The following is a 19,293-nucleotide window of genomic DNA, read 5'->3' as shown; positions in this document are numbered from 1 at the left end:
CCCTTACAATTAGTATGTGGAGACACTGGCTGGAATCCAGGGGAAGGAAAGTAAACCTATAAAGCGCACAGGCTCTTCCCTGTCTCTCCAAACAAGAAACCAAGACAGTGTGGGCAGTGTTTTAACAGAGAAGGCTTTGCAGAAGAGGCACTACTCGAGTTTGATCTCGAAGGCTAGTAAGGAGAATGGGTAGAGTAGGACCTTCCGGGCAGACTAGAAGCTGAGGTGTTTCAAGAACGGCCAGGAGCCAGAGCGGCTGGGTGTGGGGAGATGTGGCTGCAAGCACCTGTCATTAACCTGTGGTGCTTCTGTGTGTGGGTGTAAGAAGGGAAAGGAGAATAACATGGCCTCTGGAAACTGCCTGATGGTCTGATGACTTGGGGGTACGGCCATTATACTCCATTTAGATCACTGCTATTCAAAGCACAGTCCATGGCGGGCAGCCCTGTGCCACCTGGGAGCTAATTAGAAATGCAGACTCTCGGGCCTTACTCAGACCTAAGGATTCATGATCTGCAATTTAACAATATCCCAGGTGATGCATACGCACACTAGAGACTAATCCCAGGCACCTTCTGAGATTCCTGGGCTCAAGGACTGGAGCCGAGCACAGATCAGAGTCTAAAGAACCCCACCACCACCACCACCACCACCACCAGATTAATGTGTGACAAAAAGCTTCCAGAAACTGAGGCTTGAGTCCTGCTTCTGTATATGAGTCTCTGAACTTTAGTATCATGATAGAACCTCATAGGTATGTTTGGTAAGAATTCTGGAGACGGCCCATGTAAGCCCCTGGCACTATGTCTGGCACAATGCAGAGGGGTCCCCGTGTTCCTACCAATGGGCTCCATAGCCCTTCCCAAGATCCCAGGCTCCTTCCCCACCCAGGCCACGCAGGAGAGGCAGGCCATCTCCCACGTGGGCGCTGTTTATCAGGACTTCTCTTACTACTGTCTGCCTTCACACCCGACCTTTACCTTCTCCCAGCAGCCTGACCACCCTACAGCCCTTGGTGTTTGCCCAGGATATCTCTGCGGGTCACCACCAACTGTCCAGCCAAACATGGCTGCCCAGCTTCTCAGGACATCAACACCGTTGCCCAGCTTCTCTTCTCTGCAGCCCTTCCTGCCTGCCTCCTGTCCCAGGGTCGTCTCCCTGAACCACACCTCTCCCATTAGTACCAGCTGCCCTCTCTACAGCCCTTGTGAGATGACAGGGAGAGAGCTCAGCCTCCTGTAGGGTCGGGTAATTTTAATTAGATTTGCCTGCCTGGGGCAGCCCGGCTGCTCCAAAGCACTTCAGGGAGTCTGCATTTCATGTCAATAAATGTAACAAAACCCTTTCAATTCAGACTAGTGCCCACACTGACTTTTGGGAGCCCCCACCACGGCCCCTCCCAGACCCACAGATAAAGAGAGGGTGGGGGAAGCCCCTCCCTGCCTAGGCCCCTACAGGGCGGCAGAGGGGCGGTGTGACAAAAGGGAGAGGTGCCTGTGAGTGAGAGAGCCTGCCAGTGCCCCTGAGGTTTTATTTGTGTATGAGGATGTGTTAATGAAATGTACAGGTTCCTTCTGATGTGGACACTGTGTATGTTTTTTTTTGGGGAGGTGGAGGGGAGGCCGAATCTGTCTTTAATTGGATCATACCAGAGCATCATCTGGACTAATCAGCAAGGCAGCCAGGAGTCCCGCTCAGATTAATGACTGCAGTCTAATCTGAGCAGATCCCGTGATTGGATGCACATCGCGGGTAATTGTGTTCGTGGCCCAGGAGCAATACTGAGAGAGGGTCTGAGGAGGAGGCCCCCAAGCAGTGGGGACCGCAGGCTTGGATCCACTCAGTTCTCTCCTTCCTTAGTTTCCACCTCAACCCCAGGGTTTTCCCCCTCAAGAAGTTAAAATGTAGCTTGGACCACAGCGCCCCATCTCTCCGTGCTGGTGGACAGCGTTGGGTGCTGTCTGGGACTTGGCGGTTAGGTTGCCAGCAGCTCAGAATCAGGGCCAAGAGGGTGAGGTTAATCCAGCTTTCACTCTCCCTCCTCCCCTCCAGTCTCCTTCCTTCCCCTTTGAAGTGAGTGGGTTCCCATGGAAACAGTGATGTCCTGGGGAGCAGAAAAGTGGCAGGGAGCTCTGCCTGGCCAGGTGCAAGTGGGGGAGGAAGTCGGCTTTGCTGAGACTGCTCTGAGGCCAGTTGGTTCTTATCCCTAAGACTCAAAACCTCTCTGAGAACCCAGGAAGTGGACTGCCTGGTGCTGAAGAAGTTACCTGTTATTGATGGGAAATGCTGGAGGCATGAACACTGAGAAAATAGTGGGGCAGTTGTGTTTTGCTTCCCCACTAAAAATGCTGGAGAATTGAGCTGTGGATCAAGGGGAGAGGGTGAATGGCAACTGCACCTATACAGCTGACCCTTGAACAACTCCGGGGTTTAGAGGCGTTGAGACCTCTGTGCAGTCAAACACCCAAGAATAACTTTTGACTCCCCCAAAACATAACTACAGTCAACCCTTTGCATCTGCAGTTCAACCAACTGTGGATGGAAAACAGTTCTTTTTGACCCTTTGTTGGGGAACTGGGATTGGGAATGTAAAAATAGTGTTTTTGATCCATGGTTGGTTGAATTGCGAATAAGAAACATGAGTATACGGAGGGCCAGCTGTATTTATTGGGAAATAAATAAATGTCCAACTATATAACTAGGCCTGGGCAGTTCAAGGGTCAACTGTATTTCTTCTTTGTGGCATTACTCACAATTGAATTAATTGTGTTAACACATTATTTCTGTTTCTCCCACTAGATTGTTAACTCTATGAAGGCAGGGTCTGTGTCTGTCTTATTCATTGATTTATCACCAGTGCCTTAAATAATAACTCAGAGTCAGCAGCTTGGATGAAGTATATACTAAACCAATGTTTATCGAATGAATTAATTAACTAGGCTAGATATACATATATAGATTGTGTGTGTGTGTGTGTGTGTGTGTGTGTGTGTGTGTGTGTGATGGTCCTAGGTTGGTGTGGCAAACTGGCTTTCAGGAGGCAAGGGGAAGGGAGAGCCCTGATTTGTAGCATTTGCCAATCGCCACGGTGTAAATGCTCCCAGCATGGCTGCTTCAAGCTACCAATGGGATGCTACTGAACAGAGCTGGGAAAAGATGCACACATTTGGCTCTCGCCAGCCTCAAGTACAAACCTCACACAGGTGGCCAAGTTACAGATGCACAGTCTCTATTTTCAAACAGATCAGAACATCTCATAACCAATTCTTTCGAATGATTTTACTCATCTCTTTAGCCATGATCCTACATTCCTTGATCTTCACTGATTTGTCTGGTCTATTCCTGGGTTCTAAATTTGAAATGTTCTCTCTCAATGAATTAATACTTAAAATACTGCCTAGCACACAGTATTTTAAGTATTAATTCATTAATTTATGAAAGTTTACAATTGTGATTTCTCCCCCTAACCCCGAGGCAATGAATTTTATCCTTTCTAGGTTGTACCCAGCACTGTTTATCTCTTTCCACCTACTCGAACAAAGCCCCAGCGTCACCCCCAACTTCCCCACCATCTCCAAGTAGATTCCAAATCTTCCTTGTTTTTATCCACTGACAAAACCCTTCCTGGCAGCTCCAGAAACCCTGCATCAAACCATTCTTCTGTCTCCTTAGTTTCTCAACTTTCAGAATCGTGACCTTTCCATATACCATTTCCAGGTCTTCATGTCAATCTCATCTCTCCGTAAAGTACAAACTCAGACCTTCTACCAGTGTGTGACCTGCCCCCAGAGAGCTCATGCTGCAGTCTGGTTCAATAGAAGCAACATACGTTTCTAAAGCCCTGTTTGTATTACACTTGTTCCCGTCTCATCCAGACTGGGTCCCTCTAGAATCCACACTTATCTGGGGAAAGGTCAGAACAGGGCAGTGGCAGTGTTTGGATCGCTCCCTGAGAGACCATCCTTCTAAAGGTCACTGAAGTCCCAGGCTTGATCCTCATAGTCCTATAGCTAGAGCCGCAAATGCAGCAGAGCCACCGTGTTGGGCAGTGGGATGAGCTTTAGAAATAAACTTGGCGATAACTAGCTTTGTCACCTTGGGCACGTTAATCTCTCCATGCCTCTTGTTTTCTTAACTGTGAAAAAGAAAATAGTAATAATGAGACTAAAATTAGATCATATATGATCATACCTGACACACAGATCAGTGTTTGCTAGGTAGACTGGGGCAGGCTAGGGTGGGGTGGGGTGTTTTAAACGTGAGCCAGTGTGTGTCCCTGTGGCCTGTTTGGGATGTGAAGGCGGCTGGTGCATCAGGAAGGTGGGATCCAGAGTTTGGGTCACGACTTTGGACTTATCTTACCTGGCTTTACCTTCTGGCTTCACCACTGAGCACTAAACCTTTCTGGGCCTCATTTTCTCATCTGTCAACTATGGCTGGGGGGAAAAAAAAAAAAGCATTATCTCGTCATCAGATTCTTCATGAGGATTAAATGAGGAATGCATGTAAAGAGCTTGGTAAAGAATCTGGCATATGGCGAGCACTCTGTAGGTGTTAGCTGCTGTTAGAAGTTTGGTAAAATGCAAGCAGGGGTTGGTCAGGCTAGAAGGTAAGCGCTGAGAGGCAAGACAGCAAGAGGCAAGACAGGAAAGGCTCCCAGTGGAGTGGTCTTCACACCACAGTGCAGTTAAACGTTTCCCGAACTCTGTTCTGTGTAAAGCATTGTGTTAAGTTCCAGGAGGGGTTCTGAATAAGGAAGACTTGGTCCAGGGAGTGGGAGAAAGATGGCATGGAAACTGGGCACATAGGATGGGCTCAAAAAAGTATTTGTGGAATCGATGGCAAGCCGCTGGCTCACAGCGCGGTGTGGGAGAGCTGCACTGCTTTTCTCAAAGTAGGAGAAGCCCAAGGGAAATGACAGCCCAGCTGCCTTTCCCCGGGCTGGGCTGGAAGATGGGGTGAGAGCAACCCCTAGGTTTGGGGCTGGACGGAGGGGCGGGTCCTGTTGTGACATTCCTCTTTAGCAGCCGCCCATGCCAGGACACTGGGAACTGGCACCTCTTAATGAAGTGTCTTTGAGGGAACTCTTCCACCTCGTGACCATAGGGTGTTCTGGCTGCACTGAGTTGACCCTAGGGCTTAACCCTATGCCTTCCTTGGCATTTGTGCTTCGTCATTCCTGGAACATGCTGGGCGAGCTGGCCTGCGAATGGTGTGGGAGAAGTTCAGCCATTCCAAGCAGAAAAGTCTAGACCAGATACTTCTGGGCTAGGTTCTGGGAACAGATGTTCCAGGCTGCATCCTGGGCTGGGCTTCATGGGCTGAGGGCTCTAACAGACACTTCTGGCTTTTTGAAGCAGGTAGATTCACTGGCATTGGAACTAACATCTCAGCTGTTGACTGTAGTCAGGGGAGTGACCCTGCAGGAGCCATAACCTGAAAGTAAAACCATGCTCAGTTCTCCCCCAGCACTTGGCAAAGCCTGTTCCCTGACTTTCCCGTAGGCATCTAAATACCCCCACCCCAAGCCCAGCCTCCACACATGTCGTCACAGAGGCTGCAGCTGCCAGGTCCAGGGAGCAGGTGTGTTCGAAGGCAGTGGGTCCTACTGCTCCCACAGCTCACCACCTGGCCTAGGCGGAGCTGAGAAGTCCAGGTACCTGGCCAAGACAAGACAAGGCACACTGATCCGGGATGCGGAGCCTAGAATCCCGATGACTTTCATCCTCACAAGGTTGTGTTAGGATTAAAGGAGATAACCAATCCTAAGAGCGACAGCTTTTGGCATGTAGAAGGCTCGCAATGAATGGTGGCTCCATTCATGAGTAGTTACTGTGATAAGTACTAGACCGGATCTGCCCCCTTGTCAGAGGGAAGACAACCTACAGCTAGTATGAGTTGGGGGGCAATGGGGGAGGGGAGGAGAGCCAGCAAGTGGAGGTCTGAGAGCTCAGATGGCCTATGACTTCTCACGAAGGCTGCACGAAGCCAGTCTTGCTCTTCTGGCAGCCATAGTACCATTCCGTTTTCCCAAGCACTGGTCCATTTTGTGGTCAGGTGGAAAGGACATAAGACAGAGACTTCAGTCTAAGTTCTGACTCTACCCAGTCATTTAACCTCTTTAAATAAGCTTTCCTCCCCCACCAGGCAGGCGTCAGTGAGAACATGAAAGATCTATAAGAACGTTAAAGCTCTCTCCAAATGCACAGAGTATTGTTAGGAGAGAAGGTTCTTTTGGGAACTCATTTGATGAGCAGAGATTCTCTTGGGCTACAATGGTCCTGATGCTCAAAGGGTAAACATGTCACTTTGATTCAGTGACCCCAGGACACGTATGACTCAAGGACAGTAGAGGGGAAAAAAAAGGCAGGGGGAGGATGAAGTGATCTCAATAATGGTTCAGAAATACTACATGGGAGGAGGGAAGAACACAGATTTGGACTTTGGATACCCAGATTTAAACCTAATCACTTATTAGCCTGATATGATTATTTTACTACATGGCGTTTCAGTTTGCTAATCAGTAAAATGAGAATAATAAGAATATTGGGTGTTTAAATGCAATAAGCACATGGAAAATCACTTTGTAACTTATAAGGTGCCATCAAACACATGTGAGCATGTGTTTAGTCACTGCCAGTGACCAAGGCACAATGGACAGAGCTCCCTTTTACACAACAGCCCTTCACCAAAGTACTTTCTCCTTGGCGACTGGCAGAATCTCTGGTGACTAGGATAGAAACTCTGACTACCTCTCACTGGCTACCTAACCTCAGGAAAAACACTTCTTTTTCCTATGCCCGAGTTATCTCTTCTTAAAACGAAAGAGCCAGTCATCAAAAAGTTAAGAGATAACAAGTACTGGCAAGGATGTGGAGAAAAAGGAACTCTAATGCACTTTTGGTGGGATTGTAAGTTGGTACAGCCACTGTGGAAAACAGTATGGAGAATCCTCAGAAAATTCAACTACCATATGATCCAGCAATTCCACTTCTGGGTATATGTCCAAAGGAAACAAAAATACTAACTCGAAAAGCTATCTGCACCCCTATAAAAAATGATGTAATCTTACCATTTGCAACAACATGGATGGACCTTGAAGGCACTATGCTGAGTGAAATAAGTCAGACAGAGAAAGACACTGTATAATCTCACTTACAAGTAGATTCTAACAAACAAACTAACGAACTGAAATAGAAAAAGAGATCAGACTTGTGTTACCAGTAAGGGAAGAGAAAATTGAAGAGAGGTGGCCAAAAGGTACAAACTTCCAGTTATAAGGCAAATAAGTTCTAGGGATGTGATGTACAGCATGGTGATTCTGGCTGCTTGATATACAGAGAAGTTGTTAAGAGTGTAAATACTGAGTTCTCATCCCAAGGACAATTTTTTTTTCCCTTTTTTCTTTTCTTTTCTTGTATCTATATGGACAGATGGATGTTAGCTGAACCTATTGTCATAATCTATTCATGGTATATGTAAATCAAACCATCATGCTGTATACCTTAAAGTTACACAGTGATGTATGTCAATTATTTCTCAATAAAATTAAGGGAAAAAAGAAGGGACTGGACATGAGATCCTACCAGATCTTAAGTTTTAGGAATTTTGTATTATTCTTGCCCTTGCAGACTAGCCTTAACAATCACTGTTGAGAGTTCACATTTTTTAAATGTGCCAGAAGGAAGAGTTGTGTGTGTGTGTGTGTGTGTGTGTGTGTGTGTGTGTGCGTGAAAAGAGGGGACAGAGTGGACTGTGGCCGGCCTGGACCCCACACTTGCCAGGAATAGACCTGTCCTCTACCTGGGGGAGGAGTGCCAGTTGGAGCCCCAGTACCCTAGCAGACGCAATTCCAACTTAGCAACAAGAAGTCCTCTCCAAGGCAACCCAGGCTAACACACCGCCCACTGGGCAGGACTAAAAATACACCCAAATGGTGTCAACGTCACACCTGAAGTAAAAATATACCCAACCAGGAGCTGCTGGCTTGTTCTCCTCCACCCCACTCTGCTCTCTCCATCTGGAGCCTTGGAGGGGAGGAGTAGATGGCTGGGCGAGCACTTCCTTTACATCGCCCGCCTCCCTCTAGGACCCTGCCAGCCCCTACCCCACACACTCCCCACAGGAGCCCAAAGAAGCAGGTCCTTTTGTAGCAACTGTGTCTAGAAGCTGCCAGATGGCACTATCTGATGCGAGCATCGCGGTAGGAACGGATTCTGAACCGAAAGAACTTTAGGATTGTGTCTCAGAACCTTCATTCCCATAGTCAGTGCTTCTTCATTCATTCATGCATCCATTCCCATGCATTGATTCACCAAATAGTTACCGATGCTCTGCCGTGTGCCAAATTCTGTGCTTGACCTCTGGGAATTCAAAAAGATATGATGAGATCATGGACCGGAGCAGCTCACCATGTAGTGAGGAAGACAGATCTGTGCACAAACAACTATAGTTAGTAGAATTTAATGTGTCGCAAGGGAAATAAAAATAAATTCTTATTGGCAGCGCTTTTTTGGTTAAAAAAAAAAAATGAGGTTCTGGGTTCTGATAAATTGTATGTTGCCTCTTCTCCTCTTTCTGTACCTCTATTTGATTTGGCATGTGGGCTTGTTTTCCCTGCCAAATGAATCAGTGGAGATGAGAATATAAATTGATTGGAACGGATGGTGTCAATGTTGCTCTGAATAAAAAAAGGTGCCCACACACCATTCCAGGGAAAAGGAACAGCTTACTAAGTGCCAGACACTCTACATGCTTCTCCGTTTAATCCTCGCAATCACCTGCGTGGTCGTGGTGTTGTCCCTGTTTTAGAAAAGAGGAAACTGAGGCTCAGAGATATCCAGTAACCCGCCCCCAAGTCACACAGTTATGTGACTCCAAAGTCTATGCTTGTTTCAGACAGCCCTGTGTCTCACCCTACTTTGGGATGTGGTCCGGGTGGAAACCTGAAGCATTTCTGAGGGGTCAGAGGAGGTCATGATTCCTCTTGCTGGAGAGACCATCAGGAGAGCCTTCGTAGAAGGGATGGCACTTTGAGCTGGATTCTGAGGATGGTTAGAAGGGACAGGGAGAGGCACAGGAACAGGCAGTTCAGGGGGAAGGACCAGCAGGAGCACAGGGAGTCCAGTGTGCCTGAGCTGGTGAAGACGAGCAGTGAAGATACAGGGGCTCAGGGCCACCTGCTGTCTGTCCTACCACATTCTCTGCTGAGTCTGTCCAAGAGAAACACTGCAAAGAAAGCCAAGGCCACACAGTGAGGCACTTGGGTGTTCATCTGCAGGTGTCGACTTGATTTCATCAGCATCCAGGAGAAATTTCACAACAGTTCTCAGAAGGAATACTTGTCATGGGCCTCCTAGCCGTGAATTGATACCCAGGAAAGGGGCAGGAGTCCGTCTCGGAAAGTGGCTCTAGGATGTGATATTGTCTCTGATTCTGTGATCCCAGTGACCTCTGACCTGGGGCACTAGAAATAAAGGGTCAAAATTCCAGGCCGTGGGCTGAGCTCTCAGGGCGACGGATCTTTGGCAACCCGAGACCTCCACTGTATGTGTCTGTCAGTGGAGAGTCGGTAGGGGAGCTGGAGAGCCAACCTCGTTGCTGCTTGTCCCACTTCGCCAGCCATCAGACCGATGTCATCGGCAGCAGTCTGACCCAGACCAGGCTTGTGGTCCCACTGACTCATCACTCAAAATCTCTACCCAGAAACTTTGCTCTCCTACCATATATTCCACCCTCTGGATTGTCATCTATCCTCGCCCAAGCTAGGAAGAGACCGGTGGCTCTGACTCCCCCACCCCGTTCCCATTGGAAGAAGTAGCCAGGGCTCAGGGAGGGGGGGTGACACTGACACGGGCCTCTCCTGTCCACCTCCCACCCAGCCAGATGAGTCTGGGCTGTGAGGTGAGGTACAGGACAGGCCTGGGGGCTCCAAGGTCAGTCACAGGGAGAGAAGGTGGATAGCCAGGCAAGCTGCCACACACTTGGCTGGACCCATAATTGAGGTCTGCAGTCCTGGCCAAGGTCACAAGGGAAGGGATGGCTGAGAGGCTCAGAAGTGATGGAGTGGCATGACTGTGAATCACAAAGTTTATCACCCAGAGAGAGAATCAACACTAGTGTCTCCCCCTGAGTGTGACCATCCCCCCCAAGGCTGTGGTGCTCTGCTTCTAAGTACCTCTTCTCTGTCCCCATCTCTCTTGTTCTCTGCATCTGAGCCTCTCTAAAGCTCTGTGTTTTTGCAGTTCTTTTTCCTGTCTCCGCTTCTCTGTTTCTGATCCTCTAAGCAGGAAAAATGTATTTTTTTAAAAAACCCATCTTTTAAAATCTGGGTTGTCCAAGGAGAAAGGAAGGGAAGCAGAAAAGGGTCCTCTTGTCTTTTCTTGAGTCCTTTTAACGAAAGGAAGTGAGCCTTAGCCTTATAGGGGAACCGTAAGTCAGCAAGGAGCATAAGAATTACCAAGAAGTTGTGGTCTCCATCCCAGGCGGTCTTTGAAAAATGTTAGGGGAACCCATTGGGCCAGTTTACATTAAGGACATCTGTCTTGAGGTGGAGAGGGCAGAAACGGGCTGTGCCAAAGCCTGCCTACCCCAAGGATGCTCTCAGAAACCTAACCAGAATGCGTGTGTGGGTGTGGGGGTGGGGAATCACTTTACCCTGAAAAAGAACTGGTGCTTGAGCGAGGGGTCTCAGTCTCTCTACTGCTATAGAGACAGTGAAATTCACCTCCACAAGAGCGCCAGTCAAAATGCTGCCCAGTTTGGGGCCAGGGTGTGTGAGAACGCTCCCATACATCCTGGCCCCAAACTGGGCACTCTGGGACGGTGAATTTGGGTGATGTAGAAAACACAAAAGCAGAAATGTCAGAAGTAATTAAACCAAATGATGGCTTAAACCCCTGTAGAAATCAGCGCATCCGGTTTAATCACCTTCTTAAGCTAGCGCACGACTGAGATTCTGCAGAGAGGGGTCCTTTCTTTCTTTGGATCATTAACGGAAACTGCGTATCTTGAGCTTGGTTTTGGTTCAGATGCTCCTGGGGAGAGGTGATGAGGGTAGGGCGAGGGTACGGACTCAGAGAAGAGAAAAGAAATAATAAAGTGTTATTTGAGATCATCCCTTCTTGCCCTCTCCTGGAGCCACGCGTCTCTCTCTGCTCCTGGCTCTGTCTGCCCTCCCAGCACCCAGGCACAGGCACAGTGCTGAGTGTGCTAAATTAGGCCATTAGAGAAATTCATTTCTCTTTATTAGTCTGTGTCAAATCCTTTTTATTAGTGGCTGGAAACGACCTCTCTTCTGCAGTAAAATGTCATGCCAGTTCACTCCTTTTATTTGTTCTGCACTGACGAGGCTCAAACTCTCACTGAATTGGTGCAGTGAGATTTATTTCTTCCAAATTTTGAATGGCTTAAGAGAGATTGGGGTGGAGGGGGCGGTCAGGCGGAGGCGACATGGAGGAGAAGAGGGGAAGAGATCGGAGAGGGAGAAGGTGAGCTCTTATGGAGGTCAGATGTCCTTGGCTCTTTGGAAATGAAGTCTAACGGCCATCTTTCACATCTTGTTCATCACTGTCTGGGCACGGGAACCAAGTTTCCGTATGCCTGCTTCTAGCCTCCGAAGGGACTTGATCTGCAATGAGAGTGACCTGGACAGCAGCAACAGGAATTCCTTTAAACCCACTTTACTTGGACAAACTGAAGCTTGGGGGAGGCCGAGAATAACAGAACCAATATCCCATGCCTCCTTCTCATCCATGCCTGGCACACACAGGGCCATTCGTGTCCCAAGTGACTAAGATGCTCAGCTCTCAGGGTCCCTGCCCTATTCACCCCACCCCGCCCTGCCCCAAGCCTGCAGCAGGGGATGCTGGAAAGGGCTCCTTGAAGATAGCTGCCAGCCTCATCTCCAACCTTATGGGGTGATGTTGGAGGGTAGTTTAGAAATACAGGTCAGCCCTTCGGCAGGTGTAGACTGGGCATCTGGGAGAGGGGCTGAGTACTGGGCTGGGAACAGCCTTAGAGAAGCACATGGCATGACGTTAGTCATAAACCCTGCCGCGTCATTGGGAAATTGAGCCTGTTTCTCAGGGGGTGGCACAAAGTGTCTCAGTAGCAGGTAGCAGGTAACAGTTTGGGTTTATGGAGGGATCCAGGTGGATAGAGCATGGTTGCCACAGACAGCCTCACTGCCCCTGGCTGTGGTCCGTATGAAAAGCTGTGACTAAGCTCAGATGCCTTCTGAGCTCCTAGGCTCAGGGATCCAGGTGTTGGTGAAACCAGAGGCGGGAGCCTGGAGAGGGCGGGGTATGAGAAGGGATGATTTGGGAGCTGATTGGCTCAGGTTGGGAGGGGCTGAAGAAATGCAGCCTTGCCGGCATCGATGAAGCCTGCTCGGTGCTCCATGGGTCCTTGGTTAATTTGGGGGAGAAGAATGAAAGCATTTCTTTCTTTCTTCTGAGAGATAGCTGAAGCCATAGAAGACACCCCCAGATACGTCCCTTCGCACGCACACGCACGCACGCACGCACACACACTCACACACACAAACATTCTGGGGAGATCTGACATCTGGAAGGAGAGGTTTATAAAAAGGACCCATGCTGTGTCTCTGCATAGAAGGTGCACATAGTTTCCCGGTGCATATGTGGCAACGCCTCCGCCATCCCCACCCCCAGACCCTGAAAGCCCAGCTCTGTCTGAGACCTGGGATCTGACTCCTGCTTACCTCTTGCACCTCCTCTCCCTCCATCCCCTTCTGCCGACATTGCTCCAGCCCCACTCGGCTGGATTTTGTTCCAGCAACATGCTGAGCTCATTCCTATCTCCAGTGCTGTGCTTTTTCTCCTGTTTGGAATGCCCCTCCCTCGTTTTTTTTTACATGACCGCCTCCTCATCACTGGAGGCTTAATTTAAATGTTGCTTCCTCAGGGAGGGTCTCCCTGACCACACTCTCCTCCCAATAAGGGCAAATCCCTATAAGGGCAAGGACAGTGGCAGAGGTGACTGCCCCTCTCTCTCCACGTCAACTCTAGTGCTAGTAGCTGGGGGACGCAGTCACTGGCAGATCCTTCTTCCCCTACACCACACATCATTCATACTTTGTACATAGAACATTCAGTCCCCACACAATCGTACAGATAACACATGGCACATGCATACACACTGCTGGCAATAGAAGGCATATATATGCACACCGTATTCACATAACAGAAAATCTGCACCCCAGTCCCGTACACACAACCCATGTGCATACATACTCCAACACTGTGTGTGCACACACAATAAAAATGCACAGAACAGCGTTCTTACACAACACTCACACTGGCTCTTGTTGACAGGTGCACACGCGTACACGTGCACGCACACGTGCACGCGCGCGCGCACACACACACACAGACCATCCCCTCTTCGTTCAGCAGCTGCCCGCCCTCCCTCCCACCAGTGAGAAGGGAACCAGCGGTGACCGGTGGGGGTGCGCCCCGCCACCTGGCACGGGGCTGCGGATTATTAGTTCCTGGTAATTTAGTGCCCTTGTACAGAGTCGATTTGTGCCTTTCATTCCTAATTGATCTAGTGGCTGTTTAAATGGCAGCAGGCATCTGTTGAGAGTAGGAAGGTTCATCAGGCGCAATAATTCATAACACCGTCTGGAATTTGCCTTTCGTGTCCCTCAGCTAAACCACTGCAGGCTCTGCTTAAATTACAGCCACCGAGGCTTTCTTTGGTATTCCACTCAGGGCCAGGAGAATCTTGCATTAAACTGGGATCAGGTTAGATTAGACTATAATATGCTGCAGTATTAGTGGCTGCAAATGAAGACTTATACTGGAGTTTAACCCTTTCACCTGGTTTCTCTTTGTCTTCAGCCGGATGGCTAAGCGAATCCATTGTTTTCCCCTACCAGCTTCCGATGGGGGCTGAATAGATCTTCTAGAGATTTGGGGCTGCAGGTGGGCCACCCTCAGATATTGACCCTCTTTTCCCTTCAGACTGTAAACGGCCTGCAGCCTGGGGGCCCAGCTGCTTACCTGTCAGCTCCCAAAACATGGGTCGGGAGGCAGTGTCCAGGGCCAGGCTCCACCAAGCCAAGCAGCTCATCCGGAGTAGCAATCTCTCTCCCCCCACCCCTACGACCCCTGAGCCTGAGTAGAGTGACCAGCAGGTATGGGTTTGAGGGTGGATGGGGCTAAGTACTTTCTGTCTTTTTGCCTAGAATGATTCGAATTCCAGAATGAGACGGGCTGGTGGGGTTCCCCATCCACCTACAAACACTGTGTGGGTTGGATGCTCAGTCCTTCTCTCAGCGTGTTTAATCATCGTGTGCCGAGATGACAAACACTGTGTGGGTTGGATGCTCAGTCCTTCTCAGCGTGTTTAATCATCGTGTGCTGAGATGGGAAAGCACAGTCTGTTTTCCTTTTCAAGCCTTATCGTGCTTTCCAGTATGGCAGCCACTAGCCACATGTGGCTATTTAAATGAAAATAAGGTCAAATTAAATAAAATTTAAAATTCAGTGGCCGAGGCAGAATAGTCATATTTTAAATGTCTGTTGGCCTTGACTTGTTGGTGGCTACCATGTTCGATAGCAGACATTTTAGATGTTTCCATTGCTGCAGAAATCCCGCTGGACGATGTTGGCTAGATGACCCCCTTTGGCAGAGGCCTGGGGGCCAGGCCCGACACACATGCATCCTCCTGTCTCAGCAAGCAGGGCTTCATCAAAAAGAAAGAGCTAGATTTCAAGGTCTCAGGAGATTGAGGAAAGAGATCAGTGAGGGATATGCTGATGCTTTTTGGGGACCACCGAACGAGGAAATGGGACTCCAGGGTTCAGTGTCAATAACCCATACAAACACATGCACACACACTGGGAGTTAAGACAGAGCAGTTCGCACATGCTGCAGAGAAATAAGAAGGATATGCACTTATACGCGCACATAGGCACACGCATATAACATACATATTTTCAACAAATACTTATTGAGATCTCCATAACTCTCCTAGACTCTGGACAGACAGTGATGAATAACGTGGGCTTCTTTCCTGCCCTCATGTAGCTCCCAGTCTAGTGAGGAAGGCAGGTGATAAAGCAAAGAGCTCAGGGAGCCATCGTATAGGGCGGGGGAGGGGCAGTCAGGGGAGCTTCTCAGAGTGGGTGATGTCTCAGCTAAGACCCACAGAGTCAGTCAGGTAAGCCCTACAGCTTATATAACACGTCACAGTACCACACCACGCACCGCACACACTCACGTACGCTTCACTCCCCGATTCACCGTCAGTCACCGAATATTAAATGCCTGCTATGAGCATGCAGGACAAAGTCCTAAGGATACGGCGATTATCAAGACAGGGACAATCCTGGAGGAAAACGAACCAAAAAATGAAACAAATAATCATTTAATTACAGATGTGCTAAACGTGCGATGATGGAAAAGTGCAGGGAGATGTTATTCATGTAATTGGGTGTCTGACCTGAACTGAGTTGGCTGAGAGATGCGGGACAGACAGGTGGAGACACCTGTTCACCGCGTGTGGATGAGAATTCAGGCTCACACACATCCCCTGTATACACTCACAGACACACAGGCGCTGCCCCTCAGCCGGCTCCAGACAGCCAAGAATGGGTCTGTGACCAACCGTTAATATTCATATCCAGGACTTCTCTGGATATTTCCCACATTTCCTTCCTGGGTTGACCTTGAACCCAAAATGGACACCTACTTCTCTGAAGTGTCACACCTGTCACTAATCAAATATCCATGCAGCTAATATGACCCTGTGGGGAAGAACAGAAGCCCTCGGAGGCCCCAGGAATGGGAGACTTAGATCCTCCATGCCAGGGCATGACATGCTGCCTGCCATCTGGGCTGACTGTGGGGATTGGGGACATTTTGAAGGAGTGGGACCTTGGGAGAAGAAGTGACAGGAAGGTGGGAAAGGGACCCTGGTGGCTTCTGAGCCCAGCAAGCAGCCGGTCTCTGTGTGCACATGTGTGAGCTCTTGATGTCCCCACAGGCACCCTCTTTTCCCGCTCCTGACGCTGCTGTTTGAGAAATGTGAACAGGCCACCCAGGGCTCTGAATGCATCACCTCCGCCAGCTTTGATGTGGACATCGAGAACTTTGTCCACCAGCAGGAGCAGGAGCACAAACCCTTCTTCAGCGATGACCCAGAACTGGACAATCTGGTAAAGACCCTCCAACCCCCACCCCGGCTAGGGTCTTCCTCCCCTCTGATCGCTTCCAAATGCCCCAGAAATGATGCGTTCGTTCAACAAAAATGTTCTGTGGCCACTGCGGGGCAGGCACCAGATGCACCTTCTAGCAGCTGAGAACCATTTTAAGCTCCTTAAACCTAGAGCTGCGTGCACAGGTTACGCTGCCGAAGCTCTCCCCTCCTCAGCACACTGGGGCGCCACTTCTTACGGTGCAGATAGGAGGAAAGGAGGGTCATAGCGCCCAACATGTCTGTGATAGGGGTTCTGAGGGCTGCAGTCCTGGAGTGTTAGTAAATCTGTCAGGCTGCTCAGAGAGAAGCCGATGGCTGGTGTGCTATGGTGAGGAGGATGAGGCCATCGGCATATTCACACGCATCAGTAGATAAAAAGACCTGGAGACACAGTCACGCGGAGAAGGAGGCCAGCAGATGTCCCGTCCATTTAGGGGGACGCAGTAGATCAGGCTCCCAAACCTAGTTTGCCGTGCAGATCATCACTAAAGCTTTTTAAAAGAATACGTATTCCTGGGCTCCGCCACCTGGAAATTGTGATTCGGTAAGTCTGATGGGGTCAGACTTAAACGTGAGTCCACACGTTTAAAAGTTTCCCGGGCAATTGCAATCATCAAGGTTTGGTAATCCCCAGATTAGATGGCTCCTGAAATTCTCATCCAGCCCTGGGAATTCTGCTGAGAGAGAGAGCAATGGAGAGGCTGCTCTCTGTTCATTCATCACGATCAATGGTCGTCCTGAAATTATTAGCCACGATTCCTGATTTTTTTCTGTGGATGGATTACCCAGATTATGCATGATAATTTGGAAACTCTGCAAAACTCTCCTCCCCAAATTGATTATCACAATGCTGACCGCTCGCATCCAGACGTTAGCCGGTACCTGCTCCCAAAAGAGAAACAGAAAAGCAAATGTGTCTCCAAAAAGAAAGAAAGAAAATGTACACACGCACACAGAGTGCACCCACAGAACAAATTTCAATGACTTAGATGTTATTCTGTGCTGTGAATTATCCACCCACTGCTTCTCTCAAGAGTTGAATATGATATTTATGGAGTCCAGAGACCTGCCAGGAGAGCCCACCCTGGCCCGGAAGTATGTGAAGTGTCATGATGGGGTGACATTTAGAGAGGAAGCAGACCTTTGCCAGAGGACAGCACTGGCCCGTCAGGAGTGTTAGTGCAGATGTCTCAGTGCCCCAGACCCACCTCTGTTCATCTCTGTCCTGGCTGGATGGAGCAGCCACACTTCCCAGAAACCCAGACCACAGTCTCCCAGGCCCCCGGGAGAGCTCTTGTTGTGCAGGTCCCCAGGCGGTCAGACGGTAAGTGCTGGCTGGTCTGGCCCTGCCCTGCTGTTCAACTGACCAGGACCTTGGCATTGCAGCCATGAAGCAGGACTTCAGCACCTACACCCACAGGAGCCAGGAGATGAGGCCAACATTTCTGTGGGAACTGTAATGGCCCTGAGGTGTCAGAGCCCTACCTCCTGACTTGACACACAAAATAAATGAGGCCTGAATTGATAGGAAATACTTAAAACCAGACTGAGTAATGTGAAAGAATTTAAACCTTCCTCAGAGGTAGGAGTCCTGGGAAAATAAACCTCACACACCTTTCCCACCACCACCCGCCAGGTGAACTACGGAAGACCCACCAAAGACAGCCTCCTATTCTAGTACAGCCTGGAAGATGCCAAAAAGTGTTCAACTCCGTGGTCTCCCCTTGCCAACACTACCTGGGTCTCTCTGAGTCTGTTCACTCAAAGAATCAGATTTCCTGATTCAATCCAACAAACCTTAGTTAAGTGTCTGCTAAGCGCCGAGCCTGACCTAAGGATGTGGGTATTGTAGGAACTGTCACAGCGTTCCCCCACCTTCTGGCATTCCCTGGTCTTCTGTCTCAGGTGATGGGACTGGGAGTGGTCCAGCCGGTGGAGCACTCTTTGGACATCCTATCTACTGACATGGACCTGATTTACCTAGATGAGTTAGCCACAGTCATGACCGGTTGATTAGTCAATTATTTTAATGGGGACGGTTGAAGGAGCATGAAAGACTTGGGGCTGGCTTCACTGCGTACCGTCTCTGTGACTTTGATGTCTTCACCCCTCTGAAGCTCGGTTTCCTCATCTGTAGATCTACTACACCTGTCTCAAGTGACTGTAATAAAAACATTAGTGAGATGGCTTGTGGAACTAAATGGCCTTTAAGAATGCATGTCACCCAGAATATTAATTTCAAATGCAGCATCGCTAAGGCAAGGTATTCCAGCTCCCTAGCCTCACCTCCTGGCCATGAAGACTGTGGCTGGGCCCCTAAAACTTTACTTGGGGAGCCAAGCAGTGCCCTTCGCTGCCCCTCTGACAGTCCCGTGTTGGGAGGGGGGAGATGAAGAGGCCAACCACAGGAGCCATCATTAGAACAAGAAGCATGTAGCCAGCACAGCCGAGATGCACGTAATTAGAAATTAGAAAAAGGTCAGATCGCGTCATTATCAGCTCAATCAGCTGCCGAGTGCCACAGCCAGTTAATCTGGCATCTGTATTTTTTACAACCCCGCACACGTAGCTCAACGGACTGTAACTCTTTATCCGGACAGATATACTGCGTGGCGGAGCAGGGACATAAAATGAGAGACCCCAAGCAAATGAGCTGAGATAATTGAGAGATTTATTTTTTATATATATGTGTGTCAGGGCGGCTTTCCTTTGCCCTTGAATATTGACTTTCACAGATGGGATTGTCAGGAGGACACTGAGGTCTCCCCAAATTTGTCCCACCCTGGGCTCTCAAGCTCTGACCCTGCTTTCTCCCCAGCCCCACCAAGCCCACCACTGGACATGAATCCTCCCAGCTCCAGCCGATCTCTTCCTCCTCCAAGCAAATTGCATGTCATACCTTCCCCGGCTCCCAACAGTCTCCCAGACAGGTTCCCATGGGAACAGCAAGCTGAGCTCTCCCAGAGCTGCCCAAAGATCAGAGAGGTTCCCAGACTGTAGTTTCTGAGGGACCTTTCTTTCTCAGTTAGCCAGCTGCTCCCACAGTGTGGGGTGGGGGGGGAGGG

General features: G+C 49.3%; 1 protein-coding gene across 1 annotated transcript in view; it reads left to right on the top strand.

Annotated features, from left to right (window-relative positions):
- Positions 1–19,293, top strand: part of PKNOX2 (PBX/knotted 1 homeobox 2) — a 244,608-nt gene that overhangs the window by 186,106 nt on the left and 39,209 nt on the right. Inside the window, exon 5 of the mRNA XM_025049206.1 lies at positions 16,016–16,187. Within this exon, the coding sequence (XP_024904974.1) occupies positions 16,016–16,187 (172 nt within the window). The remainder of the gene's footprint in view (positions 1–16,015; positions 16,188–19,293) is intronic.

Source organism: Pteropus alecto, unplaced genomic scaffold (assembly GCF_000325575.1).
Source record: "Pteropus alecto unplaced genomic scaffold, ASM32557v1 scaffold135, whole genome shotgun sequence".
NCBI lineage: Eukaryota > Metazoa > Chordata > Mammalia > Chiroptera > Pteropodidae > Pteropus > Pteropus alecto.
Note: the sequence above shows the minus strand (reverse complement) of the source record. Positions and strands in the feature narration are given on the sequence as shown.